Raw genomic sequence first — 21,612 nt, 5'->3', positions numbered from 1 at the left:
TCACTACTTCAAATACCTAAAATTAGAATCAGGTGCACCACCTCAGGTGCAAATGATTAGAACATTGTTGGAGAGGATCTTGGAGGAACCTGTCTTATTTAAACCTCAGACTTTTAGTTTGGTTTGCTCTTTGTTGTTGAAGTGTGCGGCGTCACCATGCCTAGATCAAAAGAGCTCTCTGAGGCCTTCAGAAAGAAGGTTAGAGATGCCTACGAGTCTGGGAAGGGATTTAAAAAGATCTCCAAACAATTTGAAATCAATCATTCGACTGTCCGGAAGATCATCTACAAGAGGAGAAGATTCCAAACAACTGCCAACTTGTTCAGGCCCGGCCGTCCCAGCAAGTTCAGCCCGAGAGCAGACCGCAAGATGCTGAAAGAAGTCTCTAAGAACCCCAGAATGTCATCACGGGACCTACAGATAGCTCTTGCCACTGTTGATGTCAAAGTGCACCAGTCTACCATTAGAAAGAGGCTGCACAAATTTGATCTACATGGGGGGTGTTCCAGGAGGAAACCTTTGCTGTCCAGAAAGAACATCAGGGCAAGACTAAAGTTTGCCAATGAACACCTAGGCAAAGACCAGCACTTCTGGAACAATGTGCTCTGGACAGATGACTCAAATGTAGAGCTATTTGGCCACAGTACCAGAAGACATGTTTGGCGAAAACCAAAGACAGCATTTGACCACAAGAACCTGATACCAACTGTAAAGCATGGTGGTGGAAATATTATGGTTTGGGGCAGCTTTGCTGCCTCAGGGCCTGGGTAGCTCACCATCATATAATCCACGATGAATTCTTCATTGTACCAGAGGGTGCTTGAGGATAATGTGAGGCCATCTGTTGGAAAGTTGAAGCTCAACCGAAGGTGGACCTTGCAACATGACAATGACCCTAAACATACCAGTAAATCCACCAAGGAATGGCTGAAAAGAAAGAAATGGAGGGTTCTGGAATGGCCAAGACAAAGCCCTGATCTAAATCACATCGAGATGTTGTGGGGGGATTTGAAATGAGCTGTGCATGCAAGAAACCCCTCAATCATTGCACAGCTGAAAGAATTCTGCATGGAGGAGTGGGCAAAAATTTCTCCCATTCGATGTCAGAGACTGGTAGACAGTTATAAGAAATGCCTACTTGACGTTGTTTCTGCCAAAGGGGGCAATATCACCTATAGGCAAGTGTGTACTTACTTTTAACACATGCGAAATTTGCATTTATGTTTATTTAAATTATACAATGGACTACAAAATGTAAATGTTTCATGATATTTGTTATATTATATCACCTTTATCTATCAATATTGTTGAAATGAAGATCAAATAGCTGTATGTTGAAATATGTTGAAAAAGTCAAAACTTTACATGGGGTGTACTTACTTTTTCACATGACTGTATAAAGTGGTTGAATCTGTGAAGGCCCACTTTTTTGTAATTCCCTGTACATGGTTCCTACATGGTCCCCTTCCTCCTCCTCCATCATGATTTCACCTCCTCTGACCTAGTTTATTGTACGTAGATTGCCTCTATGTTTGGAAAGTTAAAATCAGATGATTTTTTGCGGATCATTTTTTCTGCTTTCCCTTTCCCAATGCAGTCTTTCTTTGTTTTGTGTTCTCTGACACTGTAACGTTCTGTTTGTGGAAATCACATAGATCACATGGCATACAACACACCCAAGCAACTCCGTGCATGCTATGGCATGCATGAACAAAGGTATTTTGTGACCTTTGAGTGCTGCAATTATCATTAACATCTGATGAAACAATTGCAATTCCCCCTTTTAAAAACTCCAATCATCAAAATGGCTTGACAGTAAATATGCGTGTTGTTTGGACTCGTTTTGTAGGAGATGGGATACAGTGGGACAATTATTCCGCCTCGATATTTGAGCTGCTATTATTTGCGCAATGCCTCTGAAACATTTGCTGTTTCCATTCCGTGTGTGCGTGCGTTTTATTGCAATCTTCTTCTTCTATAACTGCTACAATTATTCCCACATTCTTGTGGGGTTGGTCCGGGTGAGGTTTTGGCCAAAGTCTTTCACGAACGGGCTGGCCAGGCCTGACGTTCGACTAAGGTTAGGGCAGGAATTTGTAATTTTTCATGGTGCCGGCAATATCTCTCCGCGAAGGGCACCATGGGATCTTTAACCTCCACCAACTAATGCCGGAAGACAGGGCACTCAGTTTTACACCCATCTGAAGGACAGCACACACATTGGTGAAACACCGGGATAACAGTTTATCGCTGGGTCGGGATTCAATCCCAGGCTAGACAGCTTAAGCCCCTGTCACACCTTGACGATTTAGCCAGCGTATGCCGACGTATCAAAATTGAGTGCTGGTGTGAGTCATACGCTGGCATACGTCGACAAATTTTGTGCATGCACGAAATTTGTCGACTAGCTCGGCGTACTACGACGTATGCCAGCGTGCTTCAGCGTGCTCTTAACGTAGCCAAATTTTTCATATGTCGGCATACGCTGGCTAAAACGTCAAGGTGTGACAGCGGCTTTAGAGGTGAGTGTACGTACCTCCTAGGCCATCCAGTGAGCCCTACAACCATCGCACTGCATATTCAAAATTGGTTGCATCATCGCTAGTAGCTTGGCTGTGCCGCTGATGCAGTGACCGCTGTTCGTCTGAGGAGGAGTTTATAATTATTTTTGGGCTGCCGGTGATAAAACACTGACCTCGCGAAAGGCATCCTGGGTTCCTAAAAGTTCAACAAGCGTTACGCCTAGGTCCCCCGTCGTTGAGGTGATGTGAGTTGACAAAGTGGAAGACGCAAGGCGGCCATCTTGGATTTTGACGTGGCGACCCAATTTTCAATAGCGTTCTTCTTTATGCCTAGATACACCCACACACCAGATTAGAAGTTGGTACTTCGCTTATTTTTCAAGATATTTCGCTCACAAGGTTCAGACATATATATGGTGGCGGCCATCTTGGATTTTGACATGGCGACCCAATTTTCAATATCGTTCTTCCTTATGCCTAGATACGCCCACACACCAGATTAGACGTTGGTACTTTGCTTATTTTTCAAGATATTCCGCTCACAAGGTTCAGACATGCATGGCGGCGGCCATCTTGGATTTTGACGTGGCGACCCAATTTTCAATAGCGTTCTTCCTTATGCCTAGATACACCCACACACCAGATTAGAAGTTGGTACTTCGCTTATTTTTCAAGATATTCCATTTGCAAGGTTCAGACGTACATGGCATCAGACATACATGGCGGCGGCCATCTTGGATTTTGACGTGGGTTAGCCCACACACCAAATTCGAATGCGGTCCTTCGCTTACGCACGCACGCACGCACGCACGCACGGACGGACGGACGGACGGACGGGAGGGACAACAATAATTAATTCACGATTGCTTTTGAGAGGAAGTAGTTACCCTGCGCTCGCGAAGTGAAAAGCGGGGTTAAGCATTCATGTACGTATGTACGTGTGCCGTGTCTGCATTTAAAAAAATCATTTTCTCGACAGCCGTCGATCCGATTGACACAAAAGTTTACCATAGAAGCACCTCCGCCTGTAGAATTTTTTTATTCATAATTATGACGTCATAGGTCATGTGGTACGGACGCCATTTTGGAAAAACGTTACACCTCTATATTTCCCAAACCGCTCAATGGAAAAAATGGAAACATGGCTCATTGTCAAGTACACCTCATGGGGAATAAGGTATGATGATGTCATCGTTGCCTTAATTATGACGTCATAATTCGACAAGTACAACGCTTGATCTGATCAGTATGACAAAACAAATATTCCTCTGCAACTGTAAGTCCGATTGGCATGAAATTTTCAGAATATGAGAGGCTCCTGTGGAATTTTTAAAATGATAATTATGACGTTGTAGATCACGTGGTACAGGCGCCATCTTTGAAAAATCGAAAAAAGTTTCACCTCTATATCTCTGAAACTGCTCCATGGAAAAAAATTGAAACGTGGCTTATTGTCAAGTACTCCGCTTGGGGAATAAGATATGTTAATGATGATGTCATTGGTGCCTTCGTTATGACGTCATAATTCGACGAATACAACACTGATCCATCCAATCATTTTTTTTTTCAGCAACTGTTGGTCTGATGGACACTAAATTTTCACCATAGGAGCGCCTCCTCCTTTAGAATATTTTAATGATAATCATGACGTCATCGGTCATGTGTTACAGGCGCCATCTTGGAAAAACCGAAAAACGTTACACCTCTATATCTCCAAAACCGCTCTATGGAAAAAATTTAAACGTGGCTCAATGTAAATAACTCAATGTGGGGAATAGGTGTTGTTAACGATGACGTCATTGGTGCCATAATTATGATGTCATAATTCGACAGGGACAACGCTTAGCCTGATCAGTTTGAAATTTATTGAGCATGATCTATGCAACAATTATATTAGAGAATAGAAATTTATGTCATCACTCACGTGGTCTGGCAGCCATATTGGATCAAAAAAAAAAGAAACGTTCAAAAACAGAAGAGTTTGCTCACACCAAGTTGACTGCGCAGGGTAAGTATTCTATGAATACCATCTAGTTATATTATATATCTGACGCATTTCAATAGGTTTTCTAAAATGCAAATATCATCTGTAAAGGTATTTAATTTGAAGCTTCTCGTTTTGTGCTGTGTGTGTGTGTGTGTAGGTTTGGGAGGGCAGGTGGCGGGTCATTCCTCACGACGTGCTCCCAGACTGGCTGAAGGACAATGATTTCCTGCTGCACGGACACAGGCCGCCCATGCCATCGTTCCGTGCATGCTTTGGTAGCATCTTCCGCTTGCATACCGAGACAGGAAACATATGGACACACCTTATAGGTATCCTCCAACCCGACCCACCCCTCAACACAAGGGTGCCAGTATCAATCCTGACCATACATTTACAAGAGTTAGAATACATGAAGCTGTTTTTACCAGAGTTGGTGGCATCATGGTTTGAGCATCTGCTCGGAGTCTGGGAGATCGGCGGTTTGAACCCCGACCGACCGAGTTATATAAAGACTTTTAAAAGTGGTGTGTGTTGCTCCTTTGCTTGATGTTCAGCATTTAAAAAGGATCGAGCACAGCCAAATAAACATAGGTTGGCAACCATTGCCCAGGCTTTATAGGCCTAATGGCCTGCTGCATTGAAGTTCCTTGTTAGGAAAGTCATATTTTAAAGTAAGTTATTTCGTTGCACTTTTTTAGGGTGAAGGCCATATTGGTGCAATACATTCCCTTAAAAAAAACGACTCCAAAAATTGACTCCTCCCCCAGGGTTCTTCTTCTTCCTCGTTTTGGCTCTGGTTTACCTCTTCCGGCCGAACATCAAGTTTGTGTCGCCCATCCAAGAGAAGGTTGTGTTTGGAGTGTACTTCTTGGGTGCCATCCTTTGCCTGTGCTTCTCATGGTTGTTCCACACAGTGTACTGTCATTCGGAAAAGGTTTCACGTACATTCTCCAAGTAAGCCCTCTTTCTCTTTCTGTTGCCACAAGAAACCCCTTTATGAAATCGATCTAAGCTACATCATTTTGTGACAAAATAGATCATCATTAAGGCATGGGGATGGCAGGAAAGCCTAGAGGTATGTGCACTCACCTTTCTGCTGTTTAGCTTTGTCTGGATTTTTTTTTTTTTTTTTTTGTATACAAGATCGAGGCTCGTGAAAGAGCTAACATTAATCATGCAAAAAGTCAAACGGACACATAAAACATAAAAAATAAGGGGAGCGGCAGACAAGATGGGGAGAGGGGGAAGGACACAAACACAACATTTGAGAGCAGGGACATCAGGAGAAATGTGGGAGGGGGAGGGCTTGGGGGAGGTGGGAGAGGTTAAAACATATGAACACTGCAAGGACTTCCAGGAAAGAAGTTGGAATTTCAAAAAAAGTGTATCTGGGGTGAATTAGCGGGGGTAGAAAAGATCAAGGTTATGGATGGGGGAAGATAAGAGATGGTGGTGAACAGCTGTTTTAATTTGGCAGTTTAACCATAAGAGGGTTGCAGGCAGATCTTGTGCGACCTGAAGGAATATTTGGGGTACAGAGCACAGAGAGAGCTGGGGGAGCAAGGCCGGAGAGGAGTCGGTAGAAGACAGAAAGACCACCTACTGACTGCAGTGAGCGATTGAAAGGCCCTCAGAGTTAGCTTCACCGCAGGAGATACCAATGATTCTGAAAGCTTTGGTTTCAACAGCGTGAAGCCGAGCTCGGTGTGAGGCAGGAGCACCGGCCCAGAGGGGGGAACAGTATTCCATTGAGCTGCGGATGAAAGCCTTGTATGTGGTGAGGAGCTCAGGTGTGCCGAGGAAGGACTTCGCACGACGGAGGATGCCCAGTCGGCGACTGGCTTTGGAGGCCAGCTTGGAAATGTGGTTTTCCCAGGAAAGATCATGGCAGATAGTGAGACCCAAAAGCTTGAGCGACAGAACTTCTTGGAGAGGATTGTTGAGAAAGTAGATGGGAGGGTTTTCCAGTCGGTCTTTTCGGAGAGACATATTAAGAGTTTGAGATTTGTCAGGATTGAAAGACATGTTCCACTTGTTTGACCATCTGTGATTTTGTCCAGGTCTGCAGAGAGTGAGGAGGCTGCAGACTGCCGATCTGAGGGATGAGGAATGGAGCGGCAGATAGTGGAGTCATCAGCAAAGAGATAGAGAGGATTTTCCAGAGAGTCGGAGAGATCATTGATGAAGACCAGAAATAGCACAGGGCCCAGAACACTGCCTTGGGGAACTCCAGCCTGAACAGGAAGGGGAGATGAGAGAAATCCATTCAGGGCCACACGTTGCCTACGACCAGAGAGGAAGTCCACAAGCCATGAGTGGAGATTTCCATGGATACCATAGGAGGAGAGTTGGTGAGCAGAGCTCGGTGCCAGACCATATCGATGGCACGTGATATGTCAGGTGAGACAGCTCTGATTTCATGTTTGGCATTGAGGACCTCCATCCAATGTTGAGACAGCAGAAGCAACATGTCCAGAGTAGAATGACCTGGTCTGAATCCACATTGATGATCAGAGATCAAGCCATTGGAGAAGAGGAAGGATTTGATATCCGAAGCAATGATGGATTCCATGACTTTGCTGATAATTGGAAGCGGATTTTAATCCTGATCCAGCTATAATCTGTCATATTGGTGTTTTTGTATGCAGGGCGATTCATCAGTGTGTGCCACCCCTCGGATGGACGTTAAACTGGGCATCCCGTTTGCCAGTATGAGTTGGTGGACATTGAACCTCCCACGGTGTCCCTCGTTTAGTTGGTGGACATTAAACCTCACACGCTGTCCCTCGGACGAATAAGCGAGCAAACTCCAGCACCCTTGAAAAAATTCCAAATTTAGCCTTTAATCTACACAGGGCACTCCGTGAGTGGTACAGCTGTGCCCCCAGCAAATTATCCTACACACAGCCATGTGAGACATACGAAAGAAGAGGATCGTTCGGGTAGGAAATAACGAAAGTATTTCCCTCCACCCCTCATGTTTAAGGCCTATGATGTAAAGGCATGCATGCCTATGTGCATGAAACTTCCGCTTTAGTTGCAGTCTGTCAAAAACGAAAGGCCGTGTCAGTTGTTTCCCACAGTGACGGTGAGCTTGATTTGTGGCTGTTCCTTTGGATAGCAACCTTTCATACGCAGTAGACAAATAATATTGTCACCTTCCCTGCAAAGCACACCTTCCATTGACTCTTTCACATCCCTACTTGTGAAGCCAGAGTTGTTGAGGAAGAGAGTTGGAGAATCCAGCTCTGCAGAATGCTGTTTTAAACCATGTGCTGGCATCAGAGACCCTGTGTGAGAATGTGTCAACATCTTGTATAACTTAGACTTCCAATTCTTAAACTCTGTGTGCTATGTTGCACTTCAGGTATTCGATCGTGACTGTGAGGTCACCCATCAGCTTTTCATTTCATTTGATTATACAAGGTGCAAGTCAGTTAAAAATAATAATAATAATAATAATAATATATGACCCCATAACTTCCAAGAAAATTGTGCACACTACTTTGGCCACAATATTGAAGTGTTATTACCTCCGCCACCAAAGGTGGATGGAGGTTATGTTTTCACCCCTGTCTGTCTGTCTGACCCTTTGTGGACAAAATATCTCAAAAGGTTGTGGAGATTCAGACGAAATTTGGCAGAGATGTAGCATATGTGACAAGGACAAAATGATTAGATTTTGGTGAAAATCCGGATTCGGATCCGGCTACTAGAATTTTTAAGTGATTCTTCACTATTGGGAGATAGGGCCAAAAACGATACATGGCAGGATATCTCAAAAAGTTATGGATGGATTTGGCCGAAACATGGTGGACAGGTTGTGTGTATGACCAGGAAGAATCGATTCAATTTTGGTGAAGATCTGGATCTGGATCCGGCTCGTAGAATGTTGTGATTCTTCACCTTTGGGCGATAGGGCCAAACACGATACAAAGCAGAATATCTTAAAAAGTTGTGGACGTTTGATTTTGATTAAATGTGATTCTGTATTGTGATTTTCTGGTCTACTCTAGGATACAAAACGTAAACTGTTCACCTGGCGGAGGTATGCTCTCTACTGAGTGCCGTTCTAGTATTGTACCTGTTTTCATGCCATTGGCAACCCCACATCCCCCCTCTCCCGCAGGCTGGATTACTCGGGCATCGCACTCCTCATTATGGGTAGTTTTGTCCCTTGGCTCTATTACTCGTTTTACTGCAACCCCCAGCCACGCCTCATCTACCTGATCGTAATCTGCGTCCTCGGCATCTCGGCCATCATCGTGTCTCAGTGGGACCGCTTTGCCACTCCGCAGTACCGCATTATGCGTGCCGGTAGGCAGCACACCATGCGCTGTGATTCTCACATGCACATGTAGTTTGTCTAATAAACCCGTCCCCATCGCCACGGCGTCGTGTTTGAGTCCCGTATTATTTCCGTGCGCATGCGTGCAGTTGTGTTTTTAGCGCTTGGCTTCAGTGGCATCGTACCCACGGTGCACTTTACGGTGGTCGAGGGCTTCATTAAAGCGGCGACGGTGGGCCAAGTTGGCTGGTTGGTCTTGATGGCGGCATTGTACAGCACCGGTGCAGCTCTTTACGCCGCACGCATCCCTGAGAGATTCTTCCCTGGGAAATGCGACATCTGGGTACGATCTGAGGTTTAGCTCTGAGAGAAAAAGTCCGTGATCGTACGTGGCAAGATTTATTGTTTTTTTGTTTTGTAAGTATGCTTTCAATTTTGAAATATTCTTTCATTCATCTACCCTTTCCACCTTTAGTTCCAGTCCCACCAGATCTTCCACGTGCTGGTTGTGGCGGCGGCCTTTGTGCACTTTCACGGAGTTTCCAAGCTGCAAGCGTTCCGCTACACCATGGGCGGGAGCTGCACGGCGGACACCTTGCTCTGAGCGGCCGCTCCGGTGGATTGGCACCCGGAATGCAGGACTCAAGTGTGGTTTGAGCGAAACCACCAGCACAATTTGGCGCCATGGTCATTTTTGATACGCTGAATGTAGCCTTGATTGGCCCGGTGCTGCTTGGGCCACTTTGTTGGTCGAATGGAGGTTTTGACGGTTCACCTGTCACCAAGTTATAGTTTTTCTATCGGGCTTGTTTCGTTACGAGGCACTTTGTAGTGATAGGAGGTGGTAGAAGACCATATATTGAATTAAAATTAATTTGGATCTCTCTCCCCTTGCTTAAAAAAAGTTTTTCGATATGTCATCTTTTCAAATAATCAAGTCGTTGCAGCCTCTTTGGTGGTGGTTTGGCCTTGGCTTGTGAAGCTTCGGCCAGATGACCTGAGGATTATCATTCTTTGCAGAGGTTTAGTGCATTCTGGGCCTTTAAAAATTTTTTTTTTTTTTTTTTGTTGAGAGGGTTGATAAAAAGGCACATTTAGATTTGAGCTTGAAGCTCCCTCTGAGGGGGAAACAAAAGGCTGTGATTGCCGAGGTGATGCAACACACCACACGTTCTCATTGCCGAGACTGCTCCCCGGTGATCCGTGGAGCAGGACCCGATAACAGCAGTCGTCGTACGGCAAAATTGTAAATTTGTTTCCATTTCCGGGCTTTATCTTGCTTTTTGCTGCTCAGAATTCCAATTGTTAACAGTACAAAGCATTTTTGATGTACCAAAGAACAATTATAATTTTTTAATTTCTTTCCATCGCAGACGCCGCAACTTGTGGGAGGGGAGGAGGGTGGGAAGAATCGCATTCGTTGAAAGTGCTTCATAGATTTCTCACTTGAACTTATTGGCAAACTCATGAAACTGTTCACCTTTGTGCCTATTTTTGAGTAAAATGTTCTGTTTTGACTTTTTTTCTTTTTTAATCAAACACAGCCATGGAAAGCGACGTCCGATTCTCGATCATGGCCGAAGCGAAGCCATTTGTAATAGCTGCGTAGGTGTAGGATAGCCATTCATGCCCAGTTTGTGGAATTTTGGGTGGGGGGTTTTTTTTTTAATGCAAATATTGTCAAACAACCTTGTGTAAAAGACCAGGCAGCATTTTTAATTATTTTTTTAATGGCTCATTTGACATCTCCACGTTCGGTATAATAACTTTCGCCCAAAAATTATCATCGCCCCGTAACAATCACCAGCAAGTGGAACGCTACCGATTAATTTTAAAATCCCAATGCTGCTTTATCTTTATTATTATTTCCTTCTGCCCTCCCGGCTCTTTTATTTTATTTTCTTTGGAAAAACGAGTACGTTTTGGACCTGTGACTCGATGATGTCACTGAGTGTGATATCTCGATTTACAGAAACGAAATTCCAAGCATTTGCCTTTCCATCATTAAACCAGACACCAATGCAAGCTACTTGCCTTAGCTTTCAATGTGGAAATCGTGTCGAAATGGCTTGCATTTGACTTGCACTTAAAAGGTTAGTAATATGTGATTGCGTCAATTTTGCTGTTTTTGTTTTTTGTTCCTGGAGTATTTTTGGAGCTGGTTGGGGGCATTTCCTTTGCAAGCATGACACGCAAAGCACAATTGCTCTGTCTGCTACGCCTGGAAATAAACTTTAACTGATATTTTATGAACTTTTGAGCATCGGTCTTTCCGGTTGCGAATTGGTCACACGAGCTCGACAGCTTCGAGTGCAGAATGAAGAACGGACTACGTTACCAGTAAAGACTAAAGCAAATGCGGTGTGAAGGAAGTCTTACAGAAGTACAAGAATCAAAATAAAGACCAATTACTGTACTGTAGTTGCAAGAAGGAAGCCGGACATTAACAATACATACACATACACATATACATATACATATATTATCCATAGGCGATTCTGTGATACGTCTGTCTGGGGGAGTGACTACACCCGGTTTGGGAGGGGCTTCAAAAACAAATATCCACCATTTTCTTTCCTCGCAAAGCTTTGAAGACTCTTTTGTTAGGCCCGTGGTGTCTTGCTCTCTCTCAGTTTTATTTCAACTCTAATTTGACATCTCATTTCATTTTTCACAGTCGCTAACATGGTTTTAGACTCGGTTGAAAAAAAACGGGAATAAAATTCAATGAAAGCTACCATTTATAGAACGAAGTGCATTTTCAAAGGCCTGTAACATAAAGTTAATTGAGTCTCCCTCGCGGCTTTATCTCGACTAATTTACCATCAGTCGCTGAAGTCTCAGTTTCAGCTGAAGTTGAGAAAATCGGCGACGTATTCCAACAGCCGTTTTGAATGTGTCGACTGTAATGTGGGCACGGGGAAGGAGAGAGGGGGAGAGGAGAAAACCTTCCCAGGACTCAGTTATTTATATTATTACTTAGTAAAAATACAGCGACTGAATACTGAAGTTCAGGATCGAACCGAAGTCTAATTATATTTTTCCATATCCCTGGGGTGTATATACAGAGTTTGTTTAAAGCGAGTCAACTCTTTTCCAACCATGGAATTAAACAATACAGTACTTCAAAAATGTACATAATAATGTGAACTATTGAATACAATATTTATTAATAACGTTTGGTTTTAATCTATTTTTACTTTGTAAAGCGAAAAGTTATCGATACATTCAAGTTTTAAAATGAAGAAGAGTCAGTCATGGGCTCTATAGGCTTACGATTGGCCTCCTTATGTCTGTATGATCGGATGTGCATTTTAAGATTCAATCAACACGTCTTTGATCATGAATTACTTTTTGAACAACTCAAGCAAAGGAAACGAGGTAATGCCCGTTTCGTTCGGAGCGATTATGCACCGCCCAAAGAAAATGCGTTAAGTAGCTACAGCTGTGTGTGTGTGGTCCACTCCCCCCACCCGTGTGTGTGTGTGTGTGTGTGTGTGTGTGTGTGTGTGTGTGTGTGTGTGTGTGTGTGTGTGTGTGTGTGTGTGTGTGTGTGTGTGTGTGTGTGTGTGTGTGTGTGTGTGTGTGTGTGTGTGTGTGTGTGTGAGAGACACACTCCCCCATCCGTGTGCAAGTGTGTGTGTGACCCACTCCCGTGTGTGTGGCCCATCCCCCCCCCCCCTTCCCCTCCCTGTGTGTGTGAGAACCACCCCCATCCCCCCCTCCCTAGTGTAGGTGTGTGTGTGTATGGGTGATCCACCCCCCCGTGCAGTGTGCGTGATGTGGGAGGGATGGGGTGGGGGGAGGGGGGAGAGGATTTGGGCTCTTGAAGTCACATTTTACATGAGATGTAATCACACATTTCAAACTATTTCCCATGTGCAACAACAACACAACAACATGCATTTTAAGGCCATTTTCCCTGCTAGAGCGGGGGTTAGCCTTGCGGTCCCCATGACAATCTTCTCTATTTTGCCCTATTTTCTGCATCTCTCCTTGTTAACCCCCTTGCCCGCATTTCTTCTTCCACCATCTTTAGCCAAGTCTTTCTCGGTCTTCCCCGTCCTCTACTTCCTTCTACATTAATTTCCATCACTCTTCTCAACCAGTCACTTTCATCCTTCCTCAACACATGACCAAACCATCTCAACCTGTTCCTCTTCACAGCATCAATCACAGGCAATATTCCCATCATCTTTCGCAATTCATCATTTGTCTTCCTCTCTCTCAACGATACTCCGCACATCCATCGAAGCATTCGCATTTCCACCCTTTCCAGCCTTCGTTGCTGCTCTACGTTCATTACCCATGTCTCGCTCCCATAAATCATAACACTTCTCACACATGCAGCATGCACCTTTCCCTTCAGCTTCAGCGACACTCTCCTCCTCATCAGCATGCCACTCAGTTCCCGAAACTTCTTCCATGCACATCTCGCTCGAGCAACCGTTGCCGAGTCTGATCCACCTTCTCCATTCAGCATGTCTCCGAGGTAGCAAAATATTTTCACACCTTCCAGCTTCACGCCGTCTCCAAGATCTAACTCAACATTTCCTCCATCTGCAGCTCCCTCTGTGCACACCTTACATTTGAATGTAGCTGCCACACTGGTTAATGACCCTCTCAGACCACTACATTTTGATGAACCCACTCAGCGCACATTGTACATTGAATGGAGTTCACTCCGACACCCTTCCTGCACACAGCACATGGCCACTTCCCAGTTCTTCCCACCTCACCACATGCTTTATCACTTGCCATCACCTTCGTCTTTCCGATATTCACCTTCAGAACTTTTGTCTCCATACATTTCTTCCACTTGTTCATCTTTTCCTTCAGTCCATCCATACTTTCCGCAATCAACACCAGATCATCTGCATACAACAACTCCCACAGTAAACCCTCCTTTATAGACAGGTCCATGCCAGGCAGAAATGGCGCCGTTTTCCAGTCAAGGTTTTCTCAGTGGATTTATATACTTTTGATCATACTCTGTCGAATAAGCTTGTGGGCCACCCTGAAATTTGCCTCAAATCCAAGATGGCGGCCAAAAATCCAAAATGGCCACCAGAATAGCTAAAATAGTATTTCTGAGAGTTGCTTTTACCCATAGATGATTTTTTTTCAACTGATTGTGGCCTATTATGATAAAGAAAGATAACTCAGTCATAACTCAGCCATAAAAATTAACAATCGGTACTTTATTAACAAAATGGCCGCCGGGCAACTTCCGTATTACGGAAACTGCTATAACTTCAGTTCCGAGTGTGATATGATTATAATTTTGGTGTCCAGTCATATGTTTTTGGGGTCAAGGAATCCATATTTGTACTTTTTATTTCAGTGAAATCATTGGTTCATAAAGAAATCTAAGATGGCTGCCAATACTGGCCACCGATGTGGCAGATTCAGTCATGTCTTGTGCTCCATAATATATATTACAATACATTTTGATTCAATTTCTTGGTTTCCAAAGTCTGGTTATCCATTTAGTTGGTTTATCATGACACTAGCTCAATAGATCATCCCCTAAATCATGGATGAACAATAAATCCAAGATGGCTGCCGCTGAACGGCTCCTAGTCAGTTTTGCTTCGTCTACCAAACTACACAGGTTTATAAAATGTATCTGAATTCCCATTCAATATGATCCCCGGCTTTGGTTATGCTTTGGGAAAAATATGTTGTTCAAAAGGCACATAATCCTCAGTTACTAAGATCAAGATCAAGATCACTCTCTTCACTCTAAGTCTGAATAAAGTCCACAGGTATCCGAAGAAAGTTGTTCCATGGTGCTCTCCGAATTTTCCCCATCTCCTTGGTACTCTTCATCAACTTCAGATTCTTCTGCTCTTTCTTCTGCCCCACCGATACCTATAAAAAATGTGAATGGATATAGTCGGGATTCAAAACAGTAAATCATATAAAAATAACAAAATTACGATTGCATTTTGGACTTATCTACCTTGCTTTTCTCTTTCTCTACAGTGAACTTCACTGTCTTGTACATGTTTTCTGCTTGTATTCCTGTGTCTCTTCTTCCTTGAAGGCTGGCTTCTCTCTTCTACTGCATCTTCTAAATCTGCATCATACTCCGCGAGACCTGTAAGTGGAAGGTTACACATATTTAATCTGGATGAATGCACTGCCAGTGGGAATACATTGGAGGAACTTTATGACAGGAACGAAAAGCAATGATCAAAGTAATGATATATTTTTAGTATACTTACTTTGAATTTGTCTTTTCTTGCTCTTTTTCTTGGAGAGGCTTGGAGGGAGTTGCGGGCAGGTAAACCATATTGGCCTGATACCATCATCTGTATTTTCCCATCCTCTGTCAGTGATAGAAGGATACTCAATGTTTTGCTTGAGACACTGGTACCACACCCATGCCTGAAGGTCACTCCTCTTGAGGTGTTCATTGGTGCTACTCTCGTCTGGAAGGATGCTGGAACTAGATTTCACCTTTTGAGTGTTGTACGTTCGGATCCTTGTTTCAACAAAGCTTTCTTGTTCACTTCCAGAATACATGCAGGTTCTGAAGAAGCATTTAGCACTGGTAGCATCTTGAAAAGATTGATTTGATCTGCCCAGCTGAGAGAGTAGATGGGATTTCTCTTGTTTCAACATCTTCTTCAATGGCTTGATTTTGCCGATGCGAAATGGGAATGATGTCGTGTCACATCCAGTAATGCTATGATATGCTGGGAGAGTTTGACACACTTCATCTCCAAAATGAGTCGTTAGTTTCTTGACACTGACGTACCGATGGTCAATCTTCATGAACCAGTCTTGTGGTGGTTTGCAGACAGAATAGGCATAGCTCAAGAGGATCAGTACATCTGTATCTGAAGCCTTAATCACAACCGGACCTTCGCACTTGCTTGCATGAAGAACAAGCCTGGTGTCAGCCTCATGATGGTTGCAGGATTCAAGTTGTTCAAACTTAGTTTGCGTGATCAACCATGTATTCTGTTCCTCTGTCACGGTGAGTGGAATTCTGAGTTTCGATCTGACTGAATCACTTTTGAAGTAAGTGACCATAAATTTAATCAGCTCAGTCTTGTTTTCAGCATTATGCAGAAATGCGTCCCAATCTTTGCCTCTGGGCATACTCTGCTCGGGGCTTGTGATGTGGGTTCTTCTACCAGAGATCCCTCGGCGTCGTTGGGTTAACTCCTTTGTAGTGGACGTACAGTAGGAATCAAATATGATCCCAAGCTGTTTTGGGTTTGACTGGCTTGGTGGCATGCAGAATTTCAATAGGGCATCAGTGTATTCTCCCCAAGTCTGTTGAGCCGGGATTGACTTTACAGCTGCCATTCCGTCAATCAGCCAGTTGCTTCTATTTGGCGGTTCCTCTGTAGTTGATGAAGATTCCTCAATAAGGTAGTTCCTCAGCGCTGCTTTAGAACCTTGTCGAATGTCTCGTTCTGGTGTGGCAAGGGCAAGTGGAATAGTTGTCAGGGGGTGTGAATGTGCCTCTTCAGGGGTAGTTGCCTTTCCTACCAACACACCAAATGCTTGTCGATCCTCCTTGAGAACGTTCACTGCCTTTGGATTTTTCTTGACCTTCTCCATGCCCGTTTTGATCTTGAGATTCACAATCCTGTCAAAAATGTTCATTCTGCCTTCTCCAGTAGCCTTGAGTCTAAGGTTAACAAAGTCTTGGAATTGTTTCTCTCCTGCTTCGGTTGATGACAACAATCCACTGACAATACCTTGGTTAATTTCCACTCCAGTTTTCATGTGACGCGCAGAACCAATCAGAAAAGGGTCAAAGTACTTATCCAATTGGATGACTAGGTTGCGAACCATGTTGTCATGCTGCCTCCGTGCCCCTATTGTTGTTTCCTTGTGAGTTGAAGAGGTCAGGATATGCAACCTTTCCTTCAATCTTCCTCTGAGCTTTGCCATTAAGTGACTCGTTTTTATGAACGCATCTGTTGTCTGCTTGCTGGTACTGTAACCGCCTTGCATTGGACCACCCCGGACTTTAACCTCTCTGTTGATTGTGGTCTCAGTGATCAAGTCCCCATGGATCGTAGAAAAGGGCTCGCCAGTCATCGACCCTCCGAATCCATTTTGCAACAGATCATCCCAGGCATCTTTGTGATTCACCTTCAGATTTTGGAGATTGACGTGTTGGAATGTCAGGTACCTAGCATAGTTGATGTGCCCGAAAGCAAAGCACTTTGGAAGAAGCGTTCTCTCTGCTGCCAGGTGTGTTTCAATGCTCTTCTCCCTTACAGCTGCTATGAGGCACAACATTGCTGATACGTCCTTAAGATATTCTGCTATCATTTTGGCCTGAGTTCCTGCTGATTGCATCAGTGAGGTACAGATGTCCTTGAAAATAGGTAACTGCAGAACTGATTCAAGACTTGTCTTATTTGGATTGAACCTGAGGTTGGCGACCACTTCTCTCGTATACTCGTCCAATATGGAAGCAACATCTTGTGATTTCATCCTGTGCCTCAGTAGGGCCTCAAATGACTGTTTGTGTAGACGAATGCTTCTTGCGTAGTGACGTCCTTCAAATGCTTGAGCAACAGAACCATCGGCAATAGCTCCGGCATCTACCCACCAGTCCTTCAAACCAAGACATCCATACTTCTTGAAGAGAATCTTGAGGTTCACCAGAATGGTATGGAATCCTCCCATGAGTGGTATTATTTTGTCATACCTCTCCTGATGCTGATATAGCCATGAAATGATCAACATTTTGCTGTTGATTGCCTCATCTGCATGTGCAAAAATATAGTCCAGTTCAAGATCTTCAGCAATCTGTACTATCATGTCCATGTACCATTTAATCACATTGTCTCCCGGGGGCAATGGAACGACAGGAAGATACTCCAACTTGCACTTTGTAGTGGAGCAATCAGTCACAGTTTTCATGAATGAAGTCCAAGAACCTACAGGTCCCAGCACGTCTTTATCAATCTCAGGAAAGTATTCTTCTAGGCAGTCGTCACCAACAGTACCAACGAGAACCCAAGCAATATTCCGTTCCAGAGCATCGTGTAACACTTGTGAATCTCTGTAGTCATCATTGAAGTCGGGAAAGGATGGAGGGGGTGCTCTTTTCTTAGGGATTTTGGATGCTCCATAGTCAGGCTCCTCTTGCTCAATGATATTGGACTGTTTAAGTTTTGAAGTGTTGCCAGCGGCGGTATCATCAGCATGTACAGCCTGGAATATTGTACCAGTTGTGTGATGAGTAGTTTGGGCTCCCATCAGCGTCTGCTGTTTACCATCTGAGTTATCAAATGTTATATGTACACTTCGACCCTTGACGAAACCTGGAGGTAGCATCTTCTTGTGCTCCATGCTGATGGACTTTGCCCAATTATTGTTCAAGTCACGGACATCTGTGTATGGTATTCCAACGCCACATCGATTCAAGAGAGTAGTTGCCTCTTTGCTACCAGTGATTCTATGTATGGTCAAACTCAAAGCAGTTCCTAATGGTGATCGCTCACCTTTGACCATTTTTTCCCAGCTCTGAGTTATAGCTGAAATTTTCTCCGCTTCAGCGTTGCTTGTAGCCGTAGCATACCCAAATGCGTTTGTAGATCTCCTGGGATTGATTGACCAAGAAATGGCATTGAAGATACAGTGAAGAGGTCTGTGACTATCGAGTAGATCAAACAGCTCATCTGGTTCAAGGGGCCATTTGATATCATACCTCTGTGAAAGTTTACGACGAATCAGCTTTGAAAATGCTATTGTCAAATCAGATTCACGTAGACCATTTCCTTCAATTGTAGCCGCAGAATACGATATCGGATTGACCGCAGTGGAATGGACAACTAGCCGGTTCCCAAACAAGTGGAAGTCGATGGCGTCACCAAATTTCTCAGTCAGTCGTTTTTTCAACATGCAGGTTTTTGAAATCGGAGGGTCCTCAAGTTCATTGTCTTCACTGATCTCCTTTATGTCCTCAATCAATTCTCTCAGGAAATACGCCTTTTGATCCTTGACTACCATGCGGTGAAACAGTTTGAAAAAGCTGTCCATAACCTCGGTAGCTAATCTATCCTTCTCTGCTGCATCCGCTGACAGCAACTTTCTATCATATGCATAGGTAAAATTGTCATAACAACTTTTATGATAGTACACATCAACTGCAAACATGTCATATGATGCTCCACTCAGAATAACATCGAGTCGCTTCGCTGCATCATGGAACTTATCTCCTTCATCTTTGATTTTCATGTCCTTTGAACGTTCTACTTTACTGACAGCATTCTTCTCGGAGCATCTACCAAGACCACCACTATTGTACGGTTTACTGTCATCTTTCGTATCCACGTTGCACACGAAACAGATTTGCTTTTTCTCAAGTGACCCCCTGCGTATCCTATACGCGGGAGCAGCAACTGGTTCATTCGACTCATGAATATTCTCTGAACTGGAAACGGGAAGTTTGCGAGACTGGGCTTCCTTTCGGGCAATTCTGTTCCGAAATGTGATTCTACAGTTCTCATGAATCTTGACATCATGGCCTGCACTAGATAGTCTCACAGCGGCTGATTGAAATTCAGCATATGGTGCCTGAGTACACAGACTCTTGTCAACTTTAACCCATCTTCCCGCTAATTCTTGAATAGACTGCAATCCCTCCTCAGTCATATTATAAGCTGACTCAACGTCCTTAATAGTTTCATTACAGAGGCAGCACAACGGTTTGTCGCCCCTTGCTAAACTCAAAATCGGCGTGGATGCCATTGTGCAACCCTTTTCTCCTGTGCCAAAAAAGTTTTGTCTTTATGTAGTAATTTTATGAGGATTCACTGTATCTGCTAAGCCAGGATTCATGGAATCATTTCTTTGCGTCCGCATTCATGGAATCATTTCTTTGCATCCGGATTCAAGGAATCTGAAATGGAAACCAAGAAATTGAATCAAAATGTATTGTAATATATATTTCACTGAAATAAAAAGTACAAATATGGATTCCTTGACCCCAAAAACATATGACTGGACACCAAAATTATAATCATATCACACTCGGAACTGAAGTTATAGCAGTTTCCGTAATACGGAAGTTGCCCGGCGGCCATTTTGTTAATAAAGTACCGATTGTTAATTTTTATGGCTGAGTTATGACTGAGTTATCTTTCTTTATCATAATAGGCCACAATCAGTTGAAAAAAAATCATCTATGGGTAAAAGCAACTCTCAGAAATACTATTTTAGCTATTCTGGTGGCCATTTTGGATTTTTGGCCGCCATCTTGGATTTGAGGCAAATTTCAGGGTGGCCCACAAGCTTATTCGACAGAGTATGATCAAAAGTATATAAATCCACTGAGAAAACCTTGACTGGAAAACGGCGCCATTTCTGCCTGGCATGGACCTGTCTATTACGTTCTGAGCCAGCACCTCCATCACAGCTACAAATAGTAGTGGACTTAGTACCGACCCCTGATGCCCTCCTACCTTCACCTCAAACTCACCACTGTTCCCGTCCTTCGTCCTTACAGCTGTGCAGTGTGCACGCTCTTTTGTACATTGCCATCACTACTCTGATCAACCATTCCTCCACTCCTAACTTCCTCAATGCCCATGTCAATACTTTGCATGGAACCCTATCGAATGCTTTCTCCAGATCAACAAACCCAAAAAACAACTTCTTCCTCTTCTCCATGTACTTCTCCTGCAACTGCCTCACAATGAAAAGCGCGTCTGTCATTCCTCTTCCTGGCATAAATCCAAACTGCATTTCATCGATCTTCACTTTCTTCCTTATCCTCTTCTCCAACACCCTTTCCAATACCTTCATTCCATGCTCCAATAACTTTATCGCTCGGTACGAGCCACACTCCAGAGGGTCACCTTTCCCCTTGTATAGAGGGACGAGGGTACTCAGTTCCCAATCCACTGGAATGCGGCCTTCTTTCACCACCAGATTACAGATCTCTGTCATTCTCTTCACACCCCAACTTCCTGCTGCCTTCAACATATCTCCCACAACTCCCGTCGGCCCTCCCGCTTTTGCACTCTTCATTGCTTTTATCGCTTCCTCAACTTTCTTCTCAGTTATCTTCTCTGCCGGTCCTAAAACTGGGTTACTCTCTATGTTGCCATCCCATTCATTCTCTGTATTCAACAGCATTTCCCATGTGCACGCACACGCATAAGCTATTTATAAACGTTAACACAGTGTTTGTTTAAGGAGGAAAAACCCTTGGGGAGAAGGGATATATTATTAGTATCAATATTGTTTTTATGCCTGCACCAACAAAGTCGCTGGAGGCATTGTTTTAAGGCTGGCCGTCCGTCCATCCGTCCTTCCTTCCGAGGTTTTTGTTTGTGATAACTTGAGATCGGCTGAAGGAATCTTCGTCAAACTTTGTGCAGGTATGTATAATGAGGTAAAGATGAACTGATTAGATTTTGAGGTCAAAGGTCAGGTCATTTTAGGTAAAAATCCTGTTACCATGATAACTTGTGAACCAGTGCTGGCATTCTGACCAAATTTGGTACAGTTATGTAGAATGATGGAACGATTAACTGATTAAACTTTGGGGTCAAGAGGTCAAAGTCTAATATGTCTAAGTTGAGAACGGCCAAAGTGATCTAATTCATACTTGGTGCAGGTATGTATCATGTAAACATGAACTGATTAAATTTTGGGGTCATGAGGTCAGAGGTTATGTCAGGTAAAAACGTGATAACTTGAGAACAGCTGAATGGATTTAAATCAAACTTGGTGCAAGTACTCTAATGATGTAATAATGTGGGCAGAGGCATATCGGTCGACATCGTGACATCGAAGTGTCGTTCTAGTTTAGTCTTTAGTTAATT

The 21,612-nt window shown here is 43.7% G+C and overlaps 2 protein-coding genes across 5 annotated transcripts in view; one reads left to right on the top strand and one right to left on the bottom strand.

Annotated features, from left to right (window-relative positions):
* LOC137438166 (adiponectin receptor protein 1) overlaps nucleotides 1-11,046 on the top strand; it is a 44,949-nt gene extending 33,903 nt beyond the window's left edge. For all 4 annotated transcript variants that reach the window (XM_078766520.1, XM_078766519.1, XM_078766517.1 and 1 more), the window contains 5 exons: nucleotides 4,667-4,838; nucleotides 5,277-5,463; nucleotides 8,639-8,826; nucleotides 8,947-9,140; nucleotides 9,273-11,046. In XM_078766520.1, the coding sequence (XP_078622646.1) occupies nucleotides 4,667-4,838; nucleotides 5,277-5,463; nucleotides 8,639-8,826; nucleotides 8,947-9,140; nucleotides 9,273-9,401 (870 nt within the window). In that variant the 3' untranslated portion in view covers nucleotides 9,402-11,046. The remainder of the gene's footprint in view (nucleotides 1-4,666; nucleotides 4,839-5,276; nucleotides 5,464-8,638; nucleotides 8,827-8,946; nucleotides 9,141-9,272) is intronic.
* A 2,932-nt stretch (nucleotides 11,047-13,978) lies between these two features.
* Nucleotides 13,979-19,682, bottom strand: LOC144888494 (uncharacterized). The gene is made up of 3 exons (XM_078766529.1): nucleotides 15,028-19,682; nucleotides 14,763-14,900; nucleotides 13,979-14,671 (listed from the first exon to the last, which is right to left on the bottom strand). Exons 1-3 carry the CDS (start codon nucleotides 19,529-19,531, stop codon nucleotides 14,538-14,540), a joined length of 4,776 nt encoding a protein of 1,591 aa, XP_078622655.1. The 5' UTR covers nucleotides 19,532-19,682; the 3' UTR covers nucleotides 13,979-14,537.
* Nucleotides 19,683-21,612: the final 1,930 nt, after the last annotated feature.

The sequence above is a fragment of the Myxine glutinosa genome, chromosome 12 (genome assembly GCF_964187855.1).
Source record: "Myxine glutinosa chromosome 12, kmMyxGlut1.1, whole genome shotgun sequence".
NCBI classification, from domain to species: Eukaryota; Metazoa; Chordata; class Myxini; order Myxiniformes; family Myxinidae; genus Myxine; species Myxine glutinosa.
This window is presented reverse-complemented; position numbering and strand designations above follow the sequence as displayed.